This window comes from Aquila chrysaetos, chromosome 5 (genome assembly GCF_900496995.4).
Source record: "Aquila chrysaetos chrysaetos chromosome 5, bAquChr1.4, whole genome shotgun sequence".
Classification (NCBI taxonomy): Eukaryota; Metazoa; Chordata; class Aves; order Accipitriformes; family Accipitridae; genus Aquila; species Aquila chrysaetos.
This window is the reverse complement of record NC_044008.1, coordinates 5,182,978-5,207,784: the sequence shown is the minus strand read 5'-3', so window position 1 is coordinate 5,207,784 and position 24,807 is coordinate 5,182,978. Positions and strand designations below refer to the sequence as shown.

The following is a 24,807-nucleotide window of genomic DNA, read 5'->3' as shown; positions in this document are numbered from 1 at the left end:
GCTTCAGAAAATAAGACTGCACGTCCATGGGCCTTCTGAGAAATTGGCTATAACCTTTCCAAAACCAGCACGGCTGGAGACGGAAACGGAGAGCTCTGCATCCACATGGACAGGGAAAGGAAGAAAATCCAAAGGAAGGTTTTATCTCAGCAACATCAGTGACTTGGCTGCCGCTGGCTTCGACGGGGACAGGAGCGGTCTCCGAGAGGGCCATAGACCTTTTAAGCAGAGTGGTGGTGTGGTACCACCTGCCTGTTCCTGATCCCCCCGCCAACATCTCCAGACCTTCCACCTTCCCCCCAAGATGAAGCAGAGCTGTCTGAGCCCCCTCGGCCGGCAAAGCTCCAGCCATCTCCCCTAAAAGAAGCCCTTACAAAGACACCCATTGAATTTAAAAAGGCTTGGGCTGGGTTCTCAGCATCTAAGGATTTATTTGCCTTCTCTCTCCAACCCATCGGAGTCCTTTCATTAGTTTCAGCGCGCCTGGGATCGGAGCCTACAAAACCAGCCCAAGGTCACGCAGGGAACTTGTGGCAGAGGGAGAGAAGCACGCACTGGATCCCCACCCTGAGCCTCCATCCACACGCTGCCTTCCCCAGCCCGCTCGCCTTCACAAGTCAGGAAAGATCAAGTCAAGCCACAGACGCGCGCACATCTACATCTATGCACACGAAATGCAAACACGGGCCCGGCTTTGGGGCCTTCTGATTTTTTTGGGGGGGAGGTTAGCAAGGGAAATAAATAGAGATGCAAACAGCATTGGAAATGTTTCTCTTTTCTCCAGGCAGTGCTGGAAAAAAAACAAAAATATATAGATAAATCAAAAGTTCCCATTTAGCAAAGGCCACATTCAAAGAACGGGAACTTTTTGTAACTTAAACTTTAACTAAAATGCCCAGGATTGGAGTGATTGTGCAAGACAAGGTCTCTCTTTACTTTTTTTCTTTCTTTCTCTTTTTTTTTTTTTTTCCCCCAAGAATGACCTTTTACAATGTATTTATTTATATAGTTCATTTTACATGTGCCGGGCTGAGAGTGACTCGGGACATTCTTTCGTGGTTCCATCAGACACTTTTTGAAAGCTCTCCCCCCCTTTTCCAGCCGCTTTCCTATTCTGCCTCCCCCTCCGCTTGTTTGGATACGCTCAAGCTCCTGTGTGTTTGGGCTGGGGAAACGGAGCTGTTGTTTAGGAGTTATCTCCAGGGCTCAGATATCCGGCAGCTTTTTCCTAGGAAGTTAGCTTTACACATAAAGAGAGAACGAGGAAAAAAAAAAATAAAAAAAGCAAACGAGGTGTGTGTGTTTAAGACAGAAGGGCCGGGGGGAGGAGGAGAAGAGAACAAGAGAGCTGCCTAAAAAAATTTAAATCCCAGCCCGTACTTCCCTCCCTAGAAAGCTTTTCCTTTTTTCTAACAAGGCTATGAGAGGTGAGGGAGACCAACATTTTCCTATATGGGAAAAGCCCATATAGGAAGGCGTGGAGAGGTTTCACCCGTGGGAAGTTTGGGGGCAGAGGAGCAAACCCGCATCTTCCTCAGAACCCGCACAGCCAGACAGAGCTGACGCCGCTGCCCCTTGCAGCGTAACCCCTCCTGGGGCCGTATCCTGCAACCGCTTCCCGGCGCCTGTGGGAATAAAGCCGGTCCAATTTGGCGGGCATCTCACAGGTGAGGAAGCTGAAATCCGTGACTAAGAGCTGCCGGACCGAGGCCGTGAGCATCTTCACAGAGAACACGAGGGCAGTGAAGCACCCCTCTCCTGCCCGCAGGATCCGGCCGTGCCGGGCACAAGCCTCACGCACCCGACCGGATCCGTCCATCAGCTCAGAAACTCCGCGGAGAGGCGAGAGCCGCTTTTCCTCCGCATTTTGAGCAGCCCCCAGGAGCCCGTCCACGTCTTTAATCCTAACGAAACCAAACGTGCCTCGATTCGAAACATTCAATAACTTCCCAAGCAGGGAACATATTTTTTTCCCCCGCTTGATATATTTTTTCCCCTTGTGGTTTGCCTGATTATTTGCCAAATATACTTCAACACATTTATTAGCCATGCCCACAGCTTCCAGACCTTTTTGTGGCTTCCAGGGAAATTCATAAATAGATCACTGGGGATGCTGTAACGTACTGCCTGTACGTAGTACAGTTGCGAGGCTTGCAACTATTATTTCAAATATTTACCCGTGCATTTCGTCTCCCTCCAGCTCCTGCGGCCCCGGGCACACGCTCGGCTTTGCACGCTCACCAGGCTTTGCCATCCCCTGCCTTGTGTCCTCACTCACACCGACTCGGAGGGGAATGACACAATTTGAGACCCACACGGCTCAGGGACAAATGACCACACCAGGTCCAAGCAGCACCAGGACCATCAGCCAAGCCCTTTGCAGGACCAAGGTCCAGCTGGTGTCCCAGTGGCGGCCGGTACCCAGTTTGGGTCCCCCCTCTACGACGCTGCCAGCCAAAGGGGATGGAGACACACTTGGGAAGGGGAGCACAGCAGCGTGGAGAGCCCAGGAGAAATCTTCTGTTCTCCTGATAATCTCTTTGGTCACTAGGAAAGGATTACTCTGCCCTTTAGCCCCTGGAAAGAGCCACCATCCTTGGGTCGCCATCCAGAAGCGCTGTGCGGAGGCACCTGCCCCATTGCGACCTGGGAGAAAACTCAGTTCTGGTTTGCAAGAAGCCCTGGATCTTGTTTTTTTTAACCTGTTTTGCAGTTTGCAAGAGGACCGGACAACTGAGGCCCACAGCAGCTGGGAGCATCTCTCTGAGCATCCCCCCCCTCCCAGCCCTCTGACGCAGTGGGACCAGATTTCGGAGCTGGCTGAGCTTCCCTGTCCATCCCGAGCTGCAGACAAGAAGCAAAAGTTGCAGAAGAAGGAAAAAGAAAGAATAAAAAAGGAGACTCACCAGCCTTCTCTTGGGTTTGATCAGGGGCCGGTTCTGCCCGTTCATTTTGTGATAGAGTCCACAGGCGTTACACAAATAGTGCCCGGTGCCATCTCTTCTCCACAGAGGGGTTGAGGTAGCCCCACAATTTACACACTCCCTGCCTTCTGGAAACAAGAGAGCACATAGTTCACTTAGGGAAAGTGGAGGTGAAAGGGGCTGGGGACACCCTACCTGCCCCCCCCAAAAAAAAAAAAAACAAACCACCCCCCTGAGAGACCCAGCCATGTCAGACCCCCTCAGTCTTCTCCAAGCTCAGGATGACCACGCGAGGGTCCAAGGCCATGGCTGAGCGACAGCCCTGGCACAGGCGGGGCGGGGGGGGGGGGAAGGCTGGTGGGGCCTGATCCTGTCCCCCCTCCCCAGCATCACCCCACAGGCAGCATCAGGCCTGTGTCCCAGCAGCAAGGAAGAAGGATGGTGACAATGACAACGCGAACCCCATGGTGGCTCGAGGGGCTCCCTGGAGAAGCTCTCACCCCTCCCACAGGTCCCTCCTTTGGCGGGCGGGGGGTGTGAAAAATTCCCCCTCACCTCTGGATTAAGGGCTTCTACAGCCCTCCAGACCCCATGTTGCTAGACCAGACAAACCTTGGCAGGCTTTGCAAGGAGCCTCCAACCCTCCCCAGATGGATGGGTACCAAATTTAAGTCCATGCCCCCCCCTTTCTGATGGGTGTGAGGACCCCAGGGGTCACTCCTTGAGCACTGCCCCAACTCCCAGGGGGGGTACATGAGCCTGAGGGGGGGCTCTTCCTTTGGCCTCAGGTCAAACCACATCAAGGACCCTCAAAATAATCACAGATCAACAATCAAAACACCTCCCAGGCCCCAGCCAATACGCAACCGCTCTGCCAATATCCGCTATCGATTAATTTGCAATTAAGCTTCCACCACCCAACTTGCGGAAACCCCGCTGGCTTCCCCACCGCATCTGCAGCCGGATGGTCCATCCCTGATATTTGGGATCCCAAACAGCCCCCGAGCCTGCCTGAGCCCTGCTTAAGGTCTTTCCCTCCTTCTTCTTCTCCTTTTTGGCACCTCTCTATCTTCTCCCTGGCTATTGAGGGGTGGGGGGGGTGTCCCCCGGCCCACCAGCTCCCAGCTCAGAGGAGGGAACTGGGGGGGATAGGGATGCCTCTCAGCTACTTTCAGAGGGTTCAGTGGTTTTTTGTTGGGTGTTTGGTTTGTTGGGTTGTTGTTTGTTTTTTTTTTCTTGCACCTAATGACACTCCTAGCCCATCTAAGAGCAGCAGAAGACCTCAGCTGGCCAGAGCAGAGCTAACTCAGCGCAGAGCCGGCTCCCCGCTGCCCCAGCCCGCGCTGTGTTCGAGCAAGAGGCATCCGCGCCCTAACCACAAACGGCAACCGTTTTTCCAGAGCCTTTGCACTAAACCCCTCTCCTCTCACCCCAACACCAAAAAAAAAAAAAAAAAAAAAAAAGACTTTCGCAGCCGTTTCTCCCTCTTTCATCCTGCAAAAACACCCCCTCCCTCCTTTTCCTCCAGCACTAACCCTCTTTGTCTGCGAGCTTCCCAGCTTGCTAAAATCAACTTTAAAAAAAAATAAAAAAGAAAAAGAAAAAAAAAAAAGGTGTTGCTGCTGGGGTTGGTTTATCAGGAACCGCAGATGTCTCTCTAGAAGGTAAAGTAACAGAAAGTGGCAAAAGGAAAACAAGAGGCGGGGGGCGGGGGGGGGGGCAAGACGGTTTGAAAATACCGCGCAGCCGGTGCCTCGGCGGGCACCGGGGCGGCCGGGGGAGCACATCACCCCCCCCCGGCTTGTACCGGGGGCGAAAATAAACCGGTCCCTACCCCGCCACAGCACCCGGTCCGTACCGGGGCCAGGCGGGGAGCCGCTCCCGTTAATACCCCGGTCGTTTTGTTCCCCTCCGGTTAAACGGGACAGCCGCTCCGGGGCTGTTTGAGTCTCTGTCCCTCTCTTTTGTTTCACTCCATCTCTCTCTCTCTCCTGCTTTCATGTACAAAACATACAGGTCTGGGTTTTTTGTCACTCTAACCGCATCCGGACTCTATTAAAGTTCCTGGCGCTGGATAAACAATGCAACTGTCGCGTGCAGCAGTCTGAAAATAATTGGATTAGCTCAAACATATCAGCTAAATAGAGACAGTCCCTGCTCAGACAGACAGAGTAAATGTCACCCTGGAAAAACCCTGAAAACTGATCTCATTCATGCCAGGCAACCCTGCAGCAGCCTCCTCGGAAAAAAAAAAAAAAAAAAAAAAAAAAAAAAAAAAAAAAAGGAGAGAAAGAGACACAAAAAAAAAAAAAAAGAGTTTTGACTAATCGCCCTTTCCCCTGCGCGCACACACACATACACAAACCTCGGCTCACACACTACCCCTCGGTGCACACAAACGTCCAAACCCGGAGCCTTCAGCCGTCGGGAGCCGCGCAATCCCCCCACACACACACTCCGCTCCCCCCTTCCGCGGGGTGCGCACAGCCCTGGGGACCCCCCCCCCCCAGCTCCTCCCCGGGCTGTGCGGCCGGGGGAGGGGGGGGGGATGCTTTTTGGGGTCTCGCATTGAGGGTGGTCAAAGCCCACGGTACGGTGTTGGATGGGGCTGGGGGCTGCGTGGGCGAGCTTTCCCCCCCCCCCCCCGACCCTTCCCACCGCCCCAGGGAAAACCCTCCCCGCATCTGCGGGCACCGCATGGGAAGAGGCCCTGGGAAGAGCGAGGCGGAGGGCAGGCGGGGGAAGTTGGCCGGGATTTAGTACCATTATTAAAATACAGAGAGATACACTAATGCTGCGGTTCCCTCGGTTTCGCTTCCTCCTTAGGCGCCGCAGCTGAGCGCATCGTAGGCGCTTGGGGTGGCGGAGGGGGCCGGATCCCCCCCCCACCTACCCCGGGGGGGGGGGGGGGGGGCAGGAGACCTGAGGCAACGGGGAAGGGCGGGGGGACACAGGTTTGGGCTCCTGAGCCGGCGTGCTTGGGGTTGGACAAGGGGGGGAGTTGGGTTATAAACCCAGGGGGGCAACCTGTGTGGAAGGTAAAGTCCCCCCCCTTCCCCCCGGGGGGGGGGGGGCAGCCCCCGCTGCTTTCATCACCGGCTGCTTGTGCGCATCCCTCTGCCTGCGGAGAGGAGGAGGAGGGGGGGGGGGGGGGCTCAGCCCTATGCCTTTGCCCCCCGCTTCCCCCCATAGCTTCCTCTCCCAACAAAAAAAACGGGGATGAAGAAGCCAAAAAGCCCTACCTGTGCTTGACCGTGCTTTCGGTCGCGATTTACACCCGAAGCCGGTAGGCGATCCTCCTAAGAGGCTACTGGGGGGAAAAAGTCCAGAGCCATATTCTGGGACATACGGTGGGTAGGTAGTGATGGGGTGATGAGCGGAGGAGGTGGCTCCTCCTAAAGAGGCCATGCTGCTCCGAGAGTGAGAGGACTCCAGCTTCATGGTATCGGCCAGGGACACCTGGTATTTGATGCATTCCTTCTCGTCTTGCCGGGTGGAACCGGTGGAGCCGGGGGTGGAGATGGACGGATCCGGGGATACATCTTTAGGAGGGGTCGGTGGGAAGGTGAAAAGGTGCGGGCTGGAGTGGCCGGCGGATAAAGTGGAAGAGGAGGCGGGTGGGTAGACGGAAAGGGGTCCCGGTGAGCTGTGGTGGATGGAGGTCTTGGAGAAAGGGCTGAGGTTCCAAGGAGAAGCGCTGTGATGGCTGCTCAGCGCCTTGCTCCCGTCCAGCCAGGGCAGCGAGCCGTGCAGCAGCGGGGGCCGGCACACCTGGCTCCCTGCTCGGAGAAAGCACAGCGAAAAGCCGGTTACGTTCCCTTTGCCACCCCGGCAAACCCGCCGGGGGGGTGCCGGGCTGTACCCCCCCTTCCCCTCCTCCTCCTCCTCCTCCTCCTTCCCAAAGGGCTCAGCATGGCGAGTGGGGAGGGGGGGGGAGCGGGCGAAATTACACCTGATGCCAAGGCCCACTCCCCTTTAAAAATGAAAATTTAAAAGCTACAAGAGCCCGAGGTGGCAGCCCCGATCCTGCTCGGGAACTGCTCTCCGGGTCGGGACCGCCCGAGCAGGGATGCCAGCCCTGGGACACGGAATTTGGCGAGCCCCGCTGCGCTCTCTCCCTCTTCCAGGCAATCCCACGCGGACTTTGAAGCGAAGATCCTGCGTGAAATTGCCAAGCCCCGGCTGCAGAAATCATTTTTTTTCTCTTAGCTGGAAAATAATTTCCCGAACGCAGCCGTGGGCTACAAACCCTGGGAATATTCTGGCCGAACGAAGACGACCAGAAGATGCCCACAGACGTGATAATAACCTTCCCAACAGAGCTGATGATAAACTTTGCAAACCGCCCAGTTTGGCTTTTTTTCTTCCATGAGGCTGCACGTAAATGTTCGACGGCTTTTTTCGTGGCGATATGGCACACGCAGAGAGTACCAACTGTCTCAAAAGAAACTCTCCATCCCCTTCTTATGGCAAGACACCCTTCACTTGTATTTTAAAATACAGACCTGGACTTTGCAAAAAAAAAAAAAAAAAAAAAAAGAAAAGAAAACAAAAAACACCAAACCACTAGATTTACGCAGTCAAACCTTTTTTTCTTTGGCTAGAAACATTCTTAATGGATGGCACCTAATATTTTAAATTAATCTCTGCCCTTGCTAAAAAAAAAGAAAAATATATCCAAAGAACCAAATCTACCCAAATCCACAGCAACTTCAGCAAATCGCTGTAAGCTGAAAAACACAGTTATTCAACTGGAAGAGAGCAAGTTAGTGCCTGCTAATAAAGCCCTGGAAACGCATTGACATCTGGAGAGCCTTAACCTCTGTAGGTATCGTGATACGTGTATAGAGACTGCTAAATATACAGAAGGAGAGATGCAAACACAGATCTAGAGAGCCACAGAGAGTTAAAGAGCTGGTGCAGTGTGGACATGTATGTTTGCATGGGAGCTTGTGTGTGTCTAGAAAATCTCCAAGCTAGTTTTCACCGTACCAGACATTTGTGAACAATACTGAAAGTAACTGCTCAAAAGGAAGGGGAGGTGGGTTATACGAATAGAAAGGGTCAAGATTCATTATCTTCTCCAGGAAGTAGCATAGTAAATAATATTCAGGCTAGATCAGAGAGACCGCATTTCCACTTTCTGCTGATATATTGGGAAAAAAAAAAAAAAAAAAAGAAATGAAAAGAAAAGAAGGAAAGGACAAAGGCTGCTGATCCTTAGAAATAATTGTTTTAAAGGGACTAATAGCAGAACAATGCAGTTACTGAGCGGAGCCTAATGCAGACTCGCACTCAACAAGTAGCTGAGGGCTGGGAGCAGCCCCCTGAACCCGGCTCGGCTCCATCTCCACTCCCTCGTCCCACTTTTTTCTCCTTGATTTGGGGGTGATTTCCACTGCAAACCTCGGGCATTTAGATTTCGCCACGACAGAGGTCACTGTCCGGCTTCACAAATCAGCATCTGGGGGTTTTTGCATCCTTTTTTTTTATTTTTTGTCTTTTCCCTGTTTTGTAACCATACAGGTAAACTCCAGCTACAAATACTGGCTCTCTCCGATTCCTCATAAAAGATGGCACCAAAGCACTCATCCCTCCGTGGACCTGGGCCCCATCGGCCCCAGGTATTTCACCTCCTTTCTAAAAGCTGTGACCCAGGAACAAAATTCACATTGCGGATCAATACCTTCCTGCAGGATCCTCAGGAAAACGCACCGGGTCTGACACCTCATTACACCAAGGGATTCTTTTTTTTTTTTTTTCATTCTTTCTTATTTTGAACATACACCGTGGTGCGGCCCTGGGTGCATGTGCAAAAACTTTCGACCCGAGCCTAACGAGCTCACCAAGTGCGAATAAAATAGCCCAAGCGTGAGGACAGCAGGGTCGTTTTCACACCCCTGCTCTCCAGCTTGCTTTTCTTCTCCAGAGCAGCTTAATCGTGCAAAAACTAAACACCGTATGAAGACCCTAACTGTTAACCTAATGAAGGTGGGGGGACACGGACTAAAGCGAAAGAGAGAGGGAAAGAGGAAGAAAACAAGAGAAAGATGAAGGGGAAAGAAAGAGAAAGAAGGAGAGCGAGAGAGAGGGGGAAAGGAGATAGAAAAGAGAGGGGGGAGAGAAAGACGGCAAGAGGAAGAAGAGAAGAAAACGAGCAGAGGAAAGAAACGAGAGAAAGAAAGAGCAAGAGAAAGAAAGCGAGAAAGAAGTATAAAGAAAGAGATAGACAAAGAAATGGAGAAAGAAAGGAAAGAGGGGAAGAGAGAGAAAGAGAAAGAAAGAAAGAGGGGAAGAGAGAAAGAAAGAGAAAGAAAGGTAAAAAAGAAATAGAGAAAGAAAGGAAGGAAGCTTGGATTTTGAATTATTTCCAATAAGCCAACCCCAAAATCCACCCGTGACGTAGTTTCCCCGCCGGCAGGAGAGGGTCTGCCCGACGGCAGCCGGCCCGGCGGGGCTCGGGGCAGCGCGGAGCCGCCGGCACCGGCACCGGGAGCGGGGCCACCCGTGGGAACCGGGACAGGGACCGGGGGTCTCGGTGGACACACTCACCGTGGTGGGCCGTGGGGTATCTCTGCACGGTGGCTCTCACGGAGTTGCCGTAATACGGAGGGACGGGGTTGCCTTGTCCGTCGATATTAAAAAGTACATCCACTTCCTCGGCGAGAGGATACTGCGTGGGGTCCATGTAGGTATGGCCAAGCGTGGGGTGATGCGAGTCCGGGTGCTGCCCATTGAGCACGGCCGGGTGGTGGTGGCTCACCCACCGCGGCTGGTCCGTGGAGACCTCCATCTTCCGCGCTCGCTGCTCCGCCGCTGCTCTTCCTCCTCCTCCTCCTCCTCCTCAGCAAGGCGCGGAGGGCTTGAGATAGGAGGGGGAGACGGTGCTGGAGTGATGCGGGGGGGTGGGGGGGGGAAAGTGCTCGGCGAGTTTGGGGATGTTTCTGGTTAGGTTTGTTTTAAAGTGGAGGGAGGGGGGGGGTATGGTGATAAACGATCGATTCCAAAAAAAAAAAAAAAAAAAAAAAGAGAGAGAAAAAAGGGGGAAAAAAGAATATAATAAAAAAGGAAAAAAAAAGAAAACAAACAAACTCAGGGAAAAAAAATCTCTACGAAGTGAGATCCCCTCAGTATCTTCCGCTCTTTTGCAGATGTTTCTCTTCTTTGATCACCTGTAACGAGAAAGAGGAAAGGGAAGGAGCAGAGAGAGAGAGAGAGGCAGAGAGAGAAACGTGCTTGAGAAGTTCTGAACTTTAGCACCTGACTTTTTAGGCAGGAGAAAACCCATCCCATCCCTCGGCAGCCATCCCTGGGAAGCGCCTGCTCTGCCCTGGACCCACCTCTCCCCAGCGCCTCTTTCTCTTTCGCTCTCTCCTCTCCGGAGCCGAGCAGCTCTAACCGCGCTCCTGCCGCCTCAGCTCTTCCTCTTGCTCTTTTTTTTTTTTTTTTTTGGCTTTTTTTTTCTGTCCTCGCGGTTGTTTGTTTATTTGTTTATTTTTTCCATTTGCACCTGAGAAGCTCCAGCGGCTTAAGCCGGTGAGAACTTGTGCCATTCGCTGCTCTGCAGCCTAGAGTCACTTTGATTGCTCATTAATTATTATGCAACCGAGAAAGGGGGGAAGAGGGTGGGGGGGAAATCGAGGAGGGGGGGTAAAGCGATGGAGAAGAGGATGGGGGTGAAGGGAAGGAGCGAGGAGAAAAGGGGGGGGGAAGAAGAAAAAAAAAAGAAAGCGACAAGTTGCTAAAGAAATTCCGCACAAACCTTGGTGGAGAAGCAGTATGTGACCCAGGAGGGATGAAGCTGAAAGTGCTTGATCAGATCAGATTGTGCTCGCTCGCTCGCCCTATTTTTTTCCCTATTTTTTTTTCCTCCCTCTCTCTCTGTCTTTTTTTTTCCCTTCCCCTCTCTCCTCTTTTTTTTTTTTTTTTTTTTTTTTTACAGGGAAGGCATTCTTTCTGAAAGGAGCAGGATGGCGCCAGCCGGCTCAGTGCTTACAGACAGCTGTGGCGAGACGCAACTTAAGGAGGTTCCAGTGTCATAAGCCCGGGGGAGGCGGAGCCTGTCCCCGCCTGAGGAGGGGACCGGCCGGCCGCACCGGCCGCCCCCGCCGCGCACCCCCGGGAACCCCCTTTTACCGACTTCTTTTAACCCCCCCCCATCCTTTTTTTTTTTTTTTTTTTTTGATTCTCCCTTTTTTTAAGGGGGAAAATTAAGTTTGGTTGGTTTGGTTTTTTTTTTTTTTTTTTTCCCGAGTGGCCACTTCGGGAAGTAGTCGTACGTGGAGGGGAGCGGATCGGTTCTCCCGCTGACACCCCCGGGGGGATGCCAAGAGGGACCGGAGCCCCCCCCCCCAGCCCAGGAGCGGGGCCGGGGATGCGCCGGCAGGTGCAGGACCTGCGGGGGGGGGGGGGGGGGTGGCCACCTGAAATAAAGCTGCCTCTCCTCCTCCTCCTCCACCGGCGGGTGGAGAGCTGCTCCGCCTCATGAAGGATTTAGCCATTATTCTGATTTTGAAGGATATCAGCGCGGAGAAACGGCCGCGTTTGGAAACGATACGGCTTTGGGGGGTGGGGTTTCCCCCCCCCCCCTCCTCTCCCAGTTCCACTGGGGGTCCCAGTGGGGCGCAAGCAGAGACCGGGAAGGCTGGGGGGGGGGGGGGGGGGCTCGGGAAGAGGCAGCCCCCCCCGTCCCCCCGGCCCCGGCCGAGGTGGTGCTGCGGGCGGGGACCCCCGGCCCCGGCGACCCCCCGCCGGCTCCGCGCCCGCAGCGCCGCCCGCCGCCCAGCGGGGGCCGCCGCCACGGCCGCCGCAGCCAATGGGGGGGAGAGCAGGAACTGGGGCGCCGGCCCCGGGAGGAGCTGATTGGCTGGAAGCCCGAGCCCCGCCGGCCCGGCCCGGCCGCTGTGTTGAGCCAGGGCATCCCCTAGCGGCCCCGCCGGCACCGCGGCGAGGCCCGGCCCGGCCCGGCCCGGCCCGGCCCGGCCCGGTACGGTACGGTACGGTACGGTACGGCACGGCCTCCCCGCCCCGGGACACCGGCCAGGGGACAAGCTCCGGACAGGGAGACTGGCGGAGGGAGAAGGGGAGGAAGGGAAGGAGAGAGAAAGGGGGGAGAGAGGGAAGAGGGGAAACAGAGAGAGAGAAAAAGGGGAAAGGGAGGGTCGGAGCCAGGAGAGGGGAGAGGGAGAGAGAAAGACAAAAGACGCAGAGAGAAAGGAAAGGTAGGCAGACAGACGGGAAGACAGGGGAAAAAGAAGGGGGGGGAGAAAAAGGAAAGAAGGAAAGAAAAAGAAAAGAAGGAAAGAAAGAAGAGAGAAAAACAACAAAAAAAAGGAAGAGAAAGGAGAAAAGAAAAGAAGAAAGAAAGAAGAAAAGAAAAAAGGAAAAGAAAAAAGAAGGAAAAGAAAGAAAAAAAGAAAAGAAAAGGAAAAAAAAAAAAAAGAAAAGAAAGAAAGGAAGAGAAAGAAAGAAGAAAGAAGAAGAAAAAAAGAAGAAAGAAAAAAAAGAAAAATAAGAAAAAAGAAAAGAAAGGAGAAAGAAAAGTAAAAAGAAAAAAGAAAAGGGAACAAAAAGGAAAAGAAAGCAAAAAGAAGAGAAAAGAAAAGAAGAGAAAAGAAAAAGGAAAAGAAAAGCAAAAGGAAAAGAAAGAAAGAAAAGAAAAGAAAGAAAGAAAGAAAGAAATGAAAGAAAAGAAAAGAAAAGAAAAGAAAAGAAAAGAAAAGAAAAGAAAAGAAAGGAAAAGAAAGGAAAAGGATAAAAAAAAGAACTAGCAAAAGTCACTTACAGGGGTGCCTGTGGGTGCTGTCTCTCCGCACGCCCGGCAAGAGACCGCCTGCCCGGCTGCGAGAGGAAGCGCCTCTCAGGAGTTTTTATACGGGGGGGCTCTAATTAAAAACCGGGGCTCCGCCGCGGCGGCCGCTGTTCCCGTTGCCGTTGCCGGGTGCCGCCGGGGCGGTCTCCGGTCGACGGGGCCAGCGCCGTTCCCCGCGGGCTGGGCACGACCTGCAGCCTGGAAATCCCTCCGATCCGTTCCGTTCCGTTCCGCTCCCGGACGGACGGACGGACTGACGGCGGAGCTGAGTCTCCCCGACGGAGGATGCTCCGGCTCCTTGCGCCCATTTTAAACCCGGTTTTAAGCCCCCGGTACGGCCCATCCGCCGTTGGGCGTGGGGACAGAACGGCACCGCTGAGGCTTCATGCTTTGTCGGTGGGGATGCACATATATATATTTATTTTATGTAAAAAAACCAAAAACCCAAAGCCGTCTGAGGCAGGTATAAAAGCGAGGGAACCAGCGTTGGGGTCGGTGCAGCCCAGCCGGGGGGGGGGAAACGTGCCCGGTTGGGAGCGTCTGGGGGGGGGACAGAGGTGGACAAACCGGGATGGGGGTGGCAGGTCCCCCCCCGGGACTGTCCCGGGCATCGGGGGAGGCAGAAGTCCCTTGCCCACCCCTCCTCCTTGGGGGGGGGGATTTCTTTGCGAGGAGGAGGACAGTAAAGAGGGGAGCATCCTCTACAAAGCGTTTAATTGCAGGCAAGAACACAAACTCCCCCCCCCCGGCCCTAGCTTTAAACGTTTTATGGACGTGAGGGCGAAGTGTCTCCCCGGGATTTGCCCCTGTAGCCCCGCTCCCCAAATTTCTCCAGACCCTGCGGGCGAGGGTGTGGTCTCCAGCCCTTGGAAAAAGTCACTTTAAAAAGAAATCTGGTTTAACATCTGGATGGGGGGGGGGGGGTGTTTAGTCCCTAGCTGGGATCTTTGGGCAGGTGAGCTGAGAGTCCCAAACCTCCCCCCTCCCGCAGTTACAGCCCTGGGACCTACAGCCGTGGGATCACAGGAGGGGAATTTCCATCTAGAGGTCACAAAATTGCTAAGCCATCGAGAAAACGTGCCTTTCCCCCTGTCCGGGGGTAGGGGGAAACCGCTTTCCTTCAGCTGTTTGGAGAGCGTGGAATGTTTAATGCAAAATAAAATTAACAAAGTTAAAAAATGAAATGAAATAAAAATAATAAAATAAAGTAAAAATAATAAAATAAAATAAAGTAAAAAAAAATAAAGTAAAATAAAATAAAATAAAATAAAGTAAAATAAAATATCAATAGCTACACCAAGTCTGGTCAGTGGAGGGGGGGGAAGAAGTGGCAAGAGCCCTGAGGGCCCCGTCCTGCCCTGACAGGGCGGGGGGGGGGGGGGGGACAGGGGCTGCCACGGCGGGACCCTGCGGGCTGCCAACCCCTCGCAGCCACAGCCCCAATTTCGGGAGGAGGACACCCGCCTTCAAATCTAGTTTTCTCAGCTCGCCCATTGCATTTTTCACCCCGACCTCCATAGACGCGATCTTCCTCTTCCCTTCCCAGCCGGGAAAAAACGGTGGTGGTGAGGGCAAAAACACACACACACCCCCCTCCAAAAAAAAGGGGGAAAAAAAAAAAAAGCAAACCCATCATTTTTCCCCTCTCCTCGGATTAATCTGTGATCCCCGGGGGTTTTGCGCTGGCCTTGACCGTCCTTTTCCCAGGCTGTGGCTGCAGATCCATCACCTCGCCCCCCCCCCCGGCAGCCCCCAGCAGGGTTTCCAGTGACAGCTCGGCGTTAATAGGAGCCCATTGTTGGAGCAATTAGCCCCAAGCTCGCCACCAGCCACCAGATAAGGGTCGGGGGCTCGGGGGTTAATTCGGGGGGGGGGGGGGCTCCAGCATCCCTCCTAGCTAAGGGAGAGATGGGGGGGGGGGGGGGAAGAGAAAATGGGGCTAGCTCTGGCGCTGAAAGGTTAGAGGAAAGGCTTTTGACAAAAGTCACTGAAAGTCGTCCGTCCCCCCCCCCCCCAAAAAAAAAACCAAAAAAACAAACTCGGGGAAATGGGGCGGTTACCCAGCCTACCCTTCCCCTAAAAAGAAGCAAAGGGCACTAAAGCTGCTTCCCCCCCCGCCTTTTTTTTTTTTTTTCCAGGTCTTCCTATTAAAATAGATATCGAGGAGGCTTTTCTGGTGCCGGGACCCGGGGCCACCCGCTGCCTCCGTCCCAATCGGTGCCCACCGCTGCGACTGGCACCTCGGGGCGGGGACAGGCAGAAAAAGCCCCCCCCATCCCTTCTCTTCCCCCCCCCCTTTCCTTTAGCCCCCTTTTAGACGACAATTGACTAAAAGAGGATTAAGTTACGTTTGCCGGGCTGTTTTTTTTTTTTTTTTACAGGGTACCAGAATAGTACAGGTAAAGCTGTACAAACAGCCGGGAGCGACGAATGGGAGGGTTATGGAGAGGACACGGCCCAGGGCAGAGCTCCGAAGATTATTTTTATTTTTTTTTTCCCCCCCCCCTTGTATACAGCAACTTGCTTTCTCCCTCTCCGTTGCCATCTCCCTGGCTGGACAGCCCCTCCCGGGGCACGGAGCCTGCCAGCCCCCGGGGACGGCCCCCGGTGTGAGGATGGCTGAGCCCTGGTAACGCTGCTGAGATAATCTCGGGTTAAACAAAGGCGGAGAGAAGAGGGAATATTTTGGGTTGGTTTTTTTTTTTTCCTCCCCTTCGTGAATTAGGCAGGAATTATGATCTGTTTCCCCAAGGCCAACCCCCCCCCCCTCTGTATCAGTAAAAAGATAATCAGCATCCTTCCAGCTAGGGGCTGGCAAAATTATTATTAATAATAATAATAATAATAATAATAATAGTCCAAGAGAAAGAGAGACGGAGACACTGGACTGGCATTTCTGCGTCTCCCCTTTCTCATCCCGTGTGAGCTTTCCCCTCCGCTTCGAAACCAGCCACATGGGTGGTTTTTCTGTTTTTACTCCTTTTTTTTTTTTTTAAATACATGCATATATATTTCCATTCTCTTCTAGTAATTCATTTATCTCTCCTTCGCGAAGATCGGGAGGAAACATAAACACACGCACACAAAGAAATGCCGAGCCATGCAAATTCAGAGAGAACAAATCAACGTCTGATTACACCGGGTCCAATTTTTTCTCCCTTCGTGCAACACCACCACCACCCCCCGACAGACACACTTTTTTCCAGCGTAAATGATGCTATTTGATGGGGGGGGGGGGGGAAGAGAGGGGGAAAACCCTGCTCTGCCGAAGAAAAGAAATTCGAAGAATTAAAATTGGGAGGAGAGAAACTGGGAACTTTTCTTTCCCCTCCTCCCCCCCCCCCCCCCCCCCCCCCCGCCTTCTTTGAAGCTGAGAGGAGGGCGACTGCCCCGGGACACTGCAGGAGTAAAAAAAAAAAAAAAAAAAAAAAAAGTCTGAGAAAGATCAAAAACCGGCTCCGCAAGTCCCAGAGGCGACCTCTCCCCCCGACACATTCCCCAAACTGCGCGGCAGAGACGCGGAGGGGAGCCGGGCAAAGGGGAGAAGGCGGGGGGGGGGGGGGAAAAAGCCGTGTCACCCCTGTTGCCAGTGCCCCGTCCTGCTCCGGGATGGGAGGCAGAGTCCAGCTCCCTTCCCTCCCTCTTTCCTTCCCTCCTTCCTTCCCTCCTCCTTCCTTCCTTCCCTCCGCAGGTTTCACGCTCAACCCGGTAAGTCCCTTTTTTCCCCCCACCCCCCCTTTCCCTTTCCCAGACAGCAAAGGGGTGGCTTGAAAAAGGGGTTCTGCTTCTCCCTTTTATTTCCCCCACCCTTTTTTTTTTTTTTTTCCCCTCCTCTTTTTCCCCCCGCTCTCTCCAAGCTGGCCGGAGGTGTTCCCCGACCCGCCGCGGCACCGGGCATCGCTCCCGTCCGCCCGGCGCGGGGGTAGGGATGGGGCGGGCAGCGCTCCGGAAAGGCGATAAATTAAAAAATAAGAGAAGAAAAAAAAAAGAATACAACCTAGAAATCCGCTTGAACAGCCACTCCAAATTAAGGTGAGGTTAAGGAAATGCGCATTAGCAAAAAAAAAAAAAAAGGGCGGGGGGGGGAAGCCGCGGGTGGGGGGTCGTTTTATTTCGGGTTTCTCGGCTTTGCTTTATCGCCCAGGACGGTTTTGGGCGATAGATTTGAAGGCGGATTGAAGCGAAGGCAAAGGATCTTGCGGGCATTAAACCCGAGCCGCGCCGTTTTCCTCGCACCCCACGGAGAAGGTGAAGCTGCCGTCGCGTTTAATGACTTTTTTTTTTTTTTTTTCCCCCCAAAAGCAGAAATTACCCTGGGACTTAGATAAAGCAACAAACACAAATGGCCAGGCGGTTAGCGTGAGAAGAGGCGGTAGAATTAACACCAGTTCCTTGTCGAGGTGCAGGGGCATATCCCGACTTCCCGGCATTAAAACCGGAGCGATTTACTTCGGGAAGCGTTCGGCTGCCGCTAGTTTAGAGCTGTCTCTGCACCCCCAGCACCCCCCAAAAATAAACCTCCCTGGTCCAAAGACATCCCCCCCCCCCCGCTCCGGGTGTGAACCGGCACGACACGGCCGCCTGGCACAGTGGCACACCCCGCTCCGTAAATGTGGGACTCACATTTAAAAAAAAAAAAAAAAGAAAGAAAAAAGAAAAAAAGAAAAAACATCCCCAGGGAGAAGGAAGCGCTTTGCCTCAGCCGGGAGCAAAGTGCCGGGGGGGGGGGAGAACCCTTCCTTCTCTTCCCCCCCTCTTCCTTCCCAAGAGCCTATTTCTTCTTTTCCTTGACCACCCCCCCCCCCCCCGCTGCCTGGACCCTCTCTGCCCCCCCTGTCCGCCCAGGTGACCCGGGATCCCAGCCGGGGGGGCACACACCGGTGTCCGCCCGGCCCTGCCCAAGGCACCGCCGAGTCCCGGCTCCCCCGCTCCACACCTGCGGCCCATAAATAATACAGAAAACAAGCAGGGCCGGTAGTTATTAATTATCCGGTTGCATTAAAATCCGTCACCAGGCGCTCGCTGCCTGCCTACGGACACGTGAAGGTAAGAGGAGCTGGGGTGGGTGGATGGGTGGACGGACGGACGGACGGACGGATGGATGGATGGATGGATGGATGGATGGATATTTTCTCCCCTTTCTGTTTCGAAGATGCTCAATGACAGCTAACGCGCATTTCTGGGCAGCCCGAGCCATTTCCAGGCTCCCTCCTGAAATACCCTCCCCCCAGTCCGGAGAGTGGAAAATTTTCCTACATGGGGGAAAGGAGGAGAGAAAGCCCTAAATCCAGGGATCCCGGGAAAGAGGGGAAACTCCCCTGTCGTCCTCCGGCACCGAGTCCTGCCGGAGCCCGGGACGGCCCGGTCGGGCCCGCGGATTCCCCCGGGAAGAGCTGCCCGGCGGGGCCGGGAGCGGCGGGGAAGGGACCCGGGGGGGGTCCGGGCCCGGATCGGAGCCATCTCCCTCCTCACCTCAGCCTGTCTTAACGGCACATCTCTCCTCCGCGGCGGGGGTAGCGGTGGTTTGGGTTTACGAGGTATAAAAAGAGGAATATCTGCGGAAAGGGGCGGAAGATCGCCCTCATTAGATCCTATTAGAAGCATGGTGTGCTTGTTAGATATTATATACTAGATACGTTTGAACATAAATATATATAGTGCTAAATATATAGTGTCTGTCAGGCACGATGCAGCACAGATGGACCTGCCATCATCAAAATCAGCATCGGTGAGTCTCATACGTGGGCACAGTATAGAAACGCAGACGTCCCGCTGCTCGCAGCCGCGCTAGCAGCCAGCGGCACGGACACGGCTGTACGCACACATAGAGTGATCCGCGTATGCGGCTCTGTGTCTACAAACGTATACGCACATAGGTAGGAAGCCGGGCACGGAAAGGCCCCGATCCCGCATATGCAGATAAATCCCTTCCCGGCCTGAGATTTATATTTTACATCCTAGCTATGACAGCTCCGTGTCCCATCTCCCACCTCTGACCATCCCAGCTTCACTCCTCTGCCCCTAACACCCGGGGGCAAAACACCTTTTTTCTCACCCTCTTCCCAAATTTCGCTTCGATCCCGGGTCGGGGGATGCCTTTCTCCAAGGTCACCGGGAAAACTCAACTCCATCCAAACAATAAAGGGGGGGGGGGGGGAGTCGGGTTGAGTTTCTGCCCTTTGAGCCGAGATCCCCATCCTAATTCCCTCCACGTGGAGAAGGAGGAGGCGAAGGAATTAAAAAAAAAAAAAAAAAAAAAAGGAAAAAAAAGAAGAAGAAGGAGAAGGGTGGGGGGGACCTACAGACACACAAATCGGAGTATTCACTGACCTGGGCAGATGCTTTTTGTTTTGTCCCGTTCCGCTGGAGCTCTCAGGGCAGCAGTGCGGGAGGAGCGGAGCGGCGGCTGCTGGCATGTCGCAAACTCCCACCCAGGGGGAAAACCTGGGGGAGCCGCATCCTCCAAACGCCCACCCTTGCCCTCCTCCTCCTCCTCCTCCTCCTCCTCCTCCCTCCTCCTCCTCCTCCTCCTCCTCCTCCGGGCTGGGCTGAAGATCAGAGCTCTTCCGGGTTGGGAAAGGGCAAAGAAAAAGTGAGAGAAATATGATGGGCCATTTCTTTACACACCCACCCCGGGAATCATCACATGGGGCGGGGAGGCGGGGGACCGACGGACGGACGGACGGACGGACGGACGGACAGGGGCAGGGCCGGGGGATGCGCCAGGTACTGGGGCTCGCAGAGGTGTAAGTGTGTTGTAACCCGTCCCGGGAGCAACTGTCACTGCCGGGAGCCTACAACGCCTGGGAAGAGAGAGAGAAAAAAATAATTAAGCGTAAGATCATACAAATAACGCCGGGGCTCGCTCCGCTCGCATCGAAAGCTTTCGAGGAAAAGCGGTGGCATTAGCTGCCAGGGGCTGTTTCTTCTCCTCTGTCCCCCCTCCTCCTCGGAGGGGACTTTTCTTGACCCTATTCTTCTTTATTTTATTTAGTTTTAATTATTTTTTTTTTATGTGTGTCCGTGTAAGGTTCCAGGATCTGGACACAAAAAAAAAAAAAAAAAAAAAAACCCACACGCATGCCCTGACACTCTGAGAACGGGGGGGGTGACACTCTGAGAACGGGGTGGGGGGGGACATGAAGACACTGTCCCCCGTGTCCTCTCCCCCCACCCTCACCTGCAGCCCCCTGCCCGCTCCCCAATCCCTCCTTCCTATGAAGACCTGGGGGCTTTCGAGGGCTGGGAGGATAAAAGCCCCCCCCCCCCCAAACTGCTATAGGGCCGGAGGAGAAGCCTGGGAGCCTTGCCCGGGGGATGCCCCAAATCTTGCAGCGATGAGATGGAGGGACCGGCGGGGGGGGGCGCTGATTTTCCACATTTAACCCCCCCTCGTGTCAGTCCTCAAAACCTAATGCTGCAGCCTCAGTGTGCCCCCCCCCCCCTTGATCCACCGGCAGATTGGCTTGCAAGGAAACTTCCCCGCCGTTGGGTGATGTTCTTTTTTATTATTAAGGGTGGGTGCTCGTTTCTGCAACATCCCCCCTTCCCCGGGGGGGGGGGGTCCTGCCAGCAAAGCCGGACAAGACCCGGAGGACCAGCCCGACCACGCTGTTCTACCGGGGTGGGCAGCCACTTCCCGGGGTGGGAAAAGTGGGGAAGGGGGGAAAAAAAGTGGGGAGAACCCCCCCCCCCATTTAACATCAAACCCCACATCCACCCCTGGCGTGAAATACTCCCCATGGGAATAAACCAGAAGAGCTGTCTTACCAGAGCTAAACAAGGTGCGGGCAGGAGTCCCCAGGCCCCACGAGTGGGAGACCCACTCGTGCTGAGGGGGGGGATGCAGAGCCGCCCTCCCCGACCCGTCTCCGCGGTACCCGGCGGAGATTCCGCGCATCCCGGCAGCGCTGGGTCCCGGCGCAACCGCCGCTTTAGAAAGGGGGGGCGAAAATTGGTCACTTAGGGGGGAAAAAAAAAAAAAAAAAATGTATATACCCTCCTGGTCCTGGAGGGATATTGGGTTTTTTGGGTTTTTTTTCTGCTGACGTTGGGGGTTCGCTATCTCTGCTTCTAGAGTGACTCTGTAAGGTGAAAGGTAACGCGATCGCCTCCCAATTCTATCTTTAGAAAACACATTCAATTAAGGTAATAACTTAAAGCTCATTAGAGCTGCGAAGGGAGCCTTTCCGCCGCGAAACACCGATGGAAACAGTTCGGGCACCCCAACAGTGGGGGGAGGAGGGTTGAGCCCATCTCCCCTTGCCAAGAAATGTGGCTTTTGCTAGGGAAAAAAGCTTCGAAAATGAGTGTTTTAGAGCCACGAGGCTTGTGTGGTTTGCACCGAGCCGACTGGAGGAACCGGGACTAAACCCTTGCAGGGTATGGGATAAAAAAAAGGAGAATACAGCTAAAATCACTCGGGGTGTGTGTTCCCCATGACCGGACAGGAAAATCCCTAGGAAACCTGCTCGCCACGATTTCTGCCCCCCCACCCCCCCACCCCCCCCCAAATAGTGCTGCGGGAGGGGGGGCGAGATCAACGTGGAAGAAGATGTTGCCGGATCCCTCCAAAACTGCCCAGAAAAAAAAAAAAAAAAAAAAGAAAAGAAAAGAAGAGGGTGAAGGAGCTGGATCTGGGATGTCTGAGCACATCGTGGAAGTGGGGACGAGATGGGAAAACGAAAAATCAAGGATCCTCCTGCAAAAACCTCCTGGGAAGCCCATGGAGATGGAGTCCTTGAGCTATTGTCTCCATTCCCCCGGCTGGGGTTTACTGGGGAGGGGGGGAAGAATTTGGGCAGAGGCGCAGGCGCATCCACACTCATACTCATACCCCTCCTCACCCCCCCGCATTCACCCCGCACCGTAAAGTTCATTTCCAGCTATGATGGCTGGTGATTCAAAGGTTAAACATAACTAATGAGGCTTTAAATGGCACCCGGGGTTTATCATAAATATCACAGACCTTCCTTGATGCCTGCAGTTTAGGTCCGAATATACGTTAAAAGCAATAGTCAGATAGCCAGAGGTCATTTAAAAAATGAATACATGCATACATATATACACACACACACACACGCATATTTTTTCCTTGTTTGTGTGTGTGTATATTTGGAAAATATATATGTGGAATATATATATATGGGGTGTGTGTATATTTATATTCCATATGGAATATATATATATATTTTTTTCTATTTTTTTCCTCGTGTTTTCCAAGTAACTGGGGGAGTCTGTGATTCTCAGAGTGCGTGTGGCTAATCCCACCTCTTGCTCTCCTCCTGGCACATATTTAGACGCGTATACATCGAAATAAATACCTACACACACACACACAATCGATTTCGGCTCCGCCTGAACCAAGATTTGCAGTCGGACCCTCCATAAATATAATCCATACGTTATTGTTAGTGATAACCGCTCCGCCGACTGCAGAAAGGAGGTTAGGGATGTTTTATTCGCTATAATTAAACTGCCTTGTCTGCTCTGGAGAGAAAACCCACCCTTCTCTGCCCCCACCCCGGAGAAAAGTTGTCAATAATCAATAATTTCCCCCTCCCCGGCTGGGAAAACACGGTCTCACATAGGTTATTTTTTAATATCATCGCTGCCATCTTCATTTCCAAGGAGGGGGAGAAAGCCCTCTTGTCTTGATCTCCCCAAATCAGCCGGTTTGGCATTGATCCTGTGCTTTGTGTGCGCAGAGTATATTCGCTTTAAAACGATTTCCATTAAACGCAGCCTCCTACATTGGTGGGATCGACCTAATGACTTTGTGTGAACGGTGGGGAGGGAGAGCGGGGCTGGGGGGAAACCTCGGAAATTAAAATCCACCCCCCCCCCCCCCCCCCCGCCCCGTCCACCTCTTCCATTCACCCAAACAGGGACTTGGAAATAAAGTCAAATCCAGAGCCCAACAAATAGCCCCAGCTGCAAATTCCTATCCATTACAGCCAAGGTGCAAAATATATTTATACAAATATATAAAGCACGTGGAAGTGGAGAATTTTAATTAAATCTTACTGCGGCTCTAACAACATCGAAGTGATATTTCATTCGGAGCCCGCCTCTTGCTTGTGTTTTATAGCGTTTTCTTGCCTCTGACTTTTTTTAAAATATTAGACGAGGTACAGAATTATAAATGACTCTTTCCTTATCTGTGCTGCTCACATATCCAGGATCAGAGGAGCTGATTAAGAAAGAAGTCAGAGGCAACGTTGGATTCATAATGATTCGGAATAATGAATCCTTATCTCTGCTTTCCAGATTATCACCCTTTCAGCTCCCAATGTTTTGTTACATGGGATAATTTATTGCATCTAATACATCACAATGAATCTGATGGCGGAAAGCGATGGGCAACGTTGGGGGAAAAAAAAAAAACCCGGGGGTCCTTATTTTAGTTTAGTTTTATCCTGAGGGCAGCGAAACTGATTTTTTTGTAGGTTTGGTTTTTTTTTTTTTTTTTTAAATTGGGAAAATATAAGGTAAATCTGATAATAACAATAAAAAGAAGTTGGGGGGGGGGGGGTGAGGCGCTTTAATTAGTGTGTCACTTTCAGACTGAAATTAAGAAAATCGACCGGAGCTTCTCCTCTCGGTGGCGGCGAGATCCCAATTTTACATTATTTATTTTTTATTTAAGGGGGAGATAATGCATCATAAACATTGAATAAAGCATGGAACCAGGTTAAAATAAAACACAATTTGCATCTCTCTTTTTCTCTTTTTTTTATTTTTATTTTTTTTTAAAGGGAGGGCTGCCAATAATGTTCAATTTTTCTCCCCGCCCCGTTGCCAAATAAATACATGCATAGCAAAAAATCGATAAGATTTCTGCTAGGAGTCTCTCCCCTCTCTCTCTCTGTGTCTCTGCCTCCTTTTTTTTTTTTTTTTTTTTTTTTTTTTTTTTAAAAGGCATTTCTCATAAACTGGAGAAACTCCGCGGGTTGCTTTGTATGCAAATGAACGCTGCTCTGTATTTCTGGCTGTAGAAATGAAAAGGGAGGGGGGCATTCACCTGAAATTATTGATATTCCTGTGCCTGAGGAGGGGAAGATCTGCAAGATTTTGCTGGATTTGAATGTATTCGTTTGAATCCTTGAAGGGAAGCAGCAGCCGGTGCCTGCCTCCTCACCTGCGCAAGGAAAAGATGCATTTCAAACATTTTCTGCGACGAATAACCCGCTTTGCTCCCTTCTAAGGGATGGGTTGGCGGGGGGGGGGATTCCCACAGCAATAACAACTCAGCCCAAAAGTTCATCTGGACTGAACCACCGCGAGGGTCAAATCCGATAACGGCTCAAGCCACCCCCCCCCCAAAAAAAAACCCCAAACCCTGCCGAGAGGCTGGGGGATGCTCTGCCCGGCGTTAGAGCATCCCCGCCTCTTCATTTCTTGGACAGCACCGGAGAGAAAATGGTGCCTGAAATCCTCGTCGTGGTCAATTTGCTGCGCCTCGGTTTTTGGGGGGGGGGGTGTCCCTTTTTTTTTTTTTTTCCCCCCCTTTTTTTTTCTTTGTGTACAGGCACTCCTGATGCTAAAATTTCTGGGGACAGGTGCTGGCAGCTCTATTCTGCCTTGGTTTAAGTTTCCCTGGCTCCCTCTCATCCCTTCTTGGCTCTCACGGCACAGGGACGGTGTTTAATCATTAACCAGGTCTAGCACGGTCCTTTTTTCCAGGAAGCGGGAGACGCTTCTGAAATGAGGTTGAAAAATAACTTGTTTTTCCCCTTTGCCTAAAGGGAAAGGCTCCCACCTGGGGGTCTTGAGTGGGGGGGACCTTCCCCCCCCCCCCCGCCGTGTGCGTGTTCCAAATGCACGTCTCTCTGCTATAGGTTCATCATTTTATATGCGGTGTTTCACAAATCCCATCCAAAGGGTAATCTGTGCTTCCCTCCTCTTCCTCCACCGTCTATTCCGTGCAATATTTGTCAAGGAATTTCAAGTATCAATTATAACCGCAATTTTTGATCCCCCCAATTTGAAGTGTAGATGATTTGATAGGAATATACATATATATAATGCCGGTTCTCCCTCAGATGAATTTATTGGACCACGTCCCACCCT

At 52.7% G+C, this 24,807-nt stretch overlaps 1 protein-coding gene and 1 long non-coding RNA gene across 5 annotated transcripts in view; one reads left to right on the top strand and one right to left on the bottom strand.

Annotated features, from left to right (window-relative positions):
- GATA3 (GATA binding protein 3) overlaps positions 1-19,196 on the bottom strand; it is a 29,112-nt gene extending 9,916 nt beyond the window's left edge. The window contains exons 1-4 of one of the 4 annotated variants that reach the window (XM_030015428.2): positions 19,066-19,196; positions 9,477-10,096; positions 6,167-6,703; positions 2,907-3,052 (exon numbers count right to left, since the gene is read on the bottom strand). In XM_030015428.2, coding sequence (XP_029871288.1) covers positions 2,907-3,052; positions 6,167-6,703; positions 9,477-9,717 — 924 coding nt within the window. In that variant the 5' untranslated portion in view covers positions 9,718-10,096; positions 19,066-19,196. Of the gene's footprint in view, positions 1-2,906; positions 3,053-6,166; positions 6,704-9,476; positions 10,195-10,264; positions 10,516-19,065 lie in introns of those variants that run through there. The other 3 variants (XM_030015429.2, XM_030015431.2, XM_030015430.2) reach the window with 3 other exon arrangements.
- On the top strand, positions 16,188-17,687 carry LOC115341871. The gene is made up of 3 exons (XR_003923551.1): positions 16,188-16,443; positions 16,593-16,767; positions 17,041-17,687. It is a non-coding gene; the product is annotated as an uncharacterized LOC115341871 (long non-coding RNA).
- Positions 19,197-24,807: the final 5,611 nt, after the last annotated feature.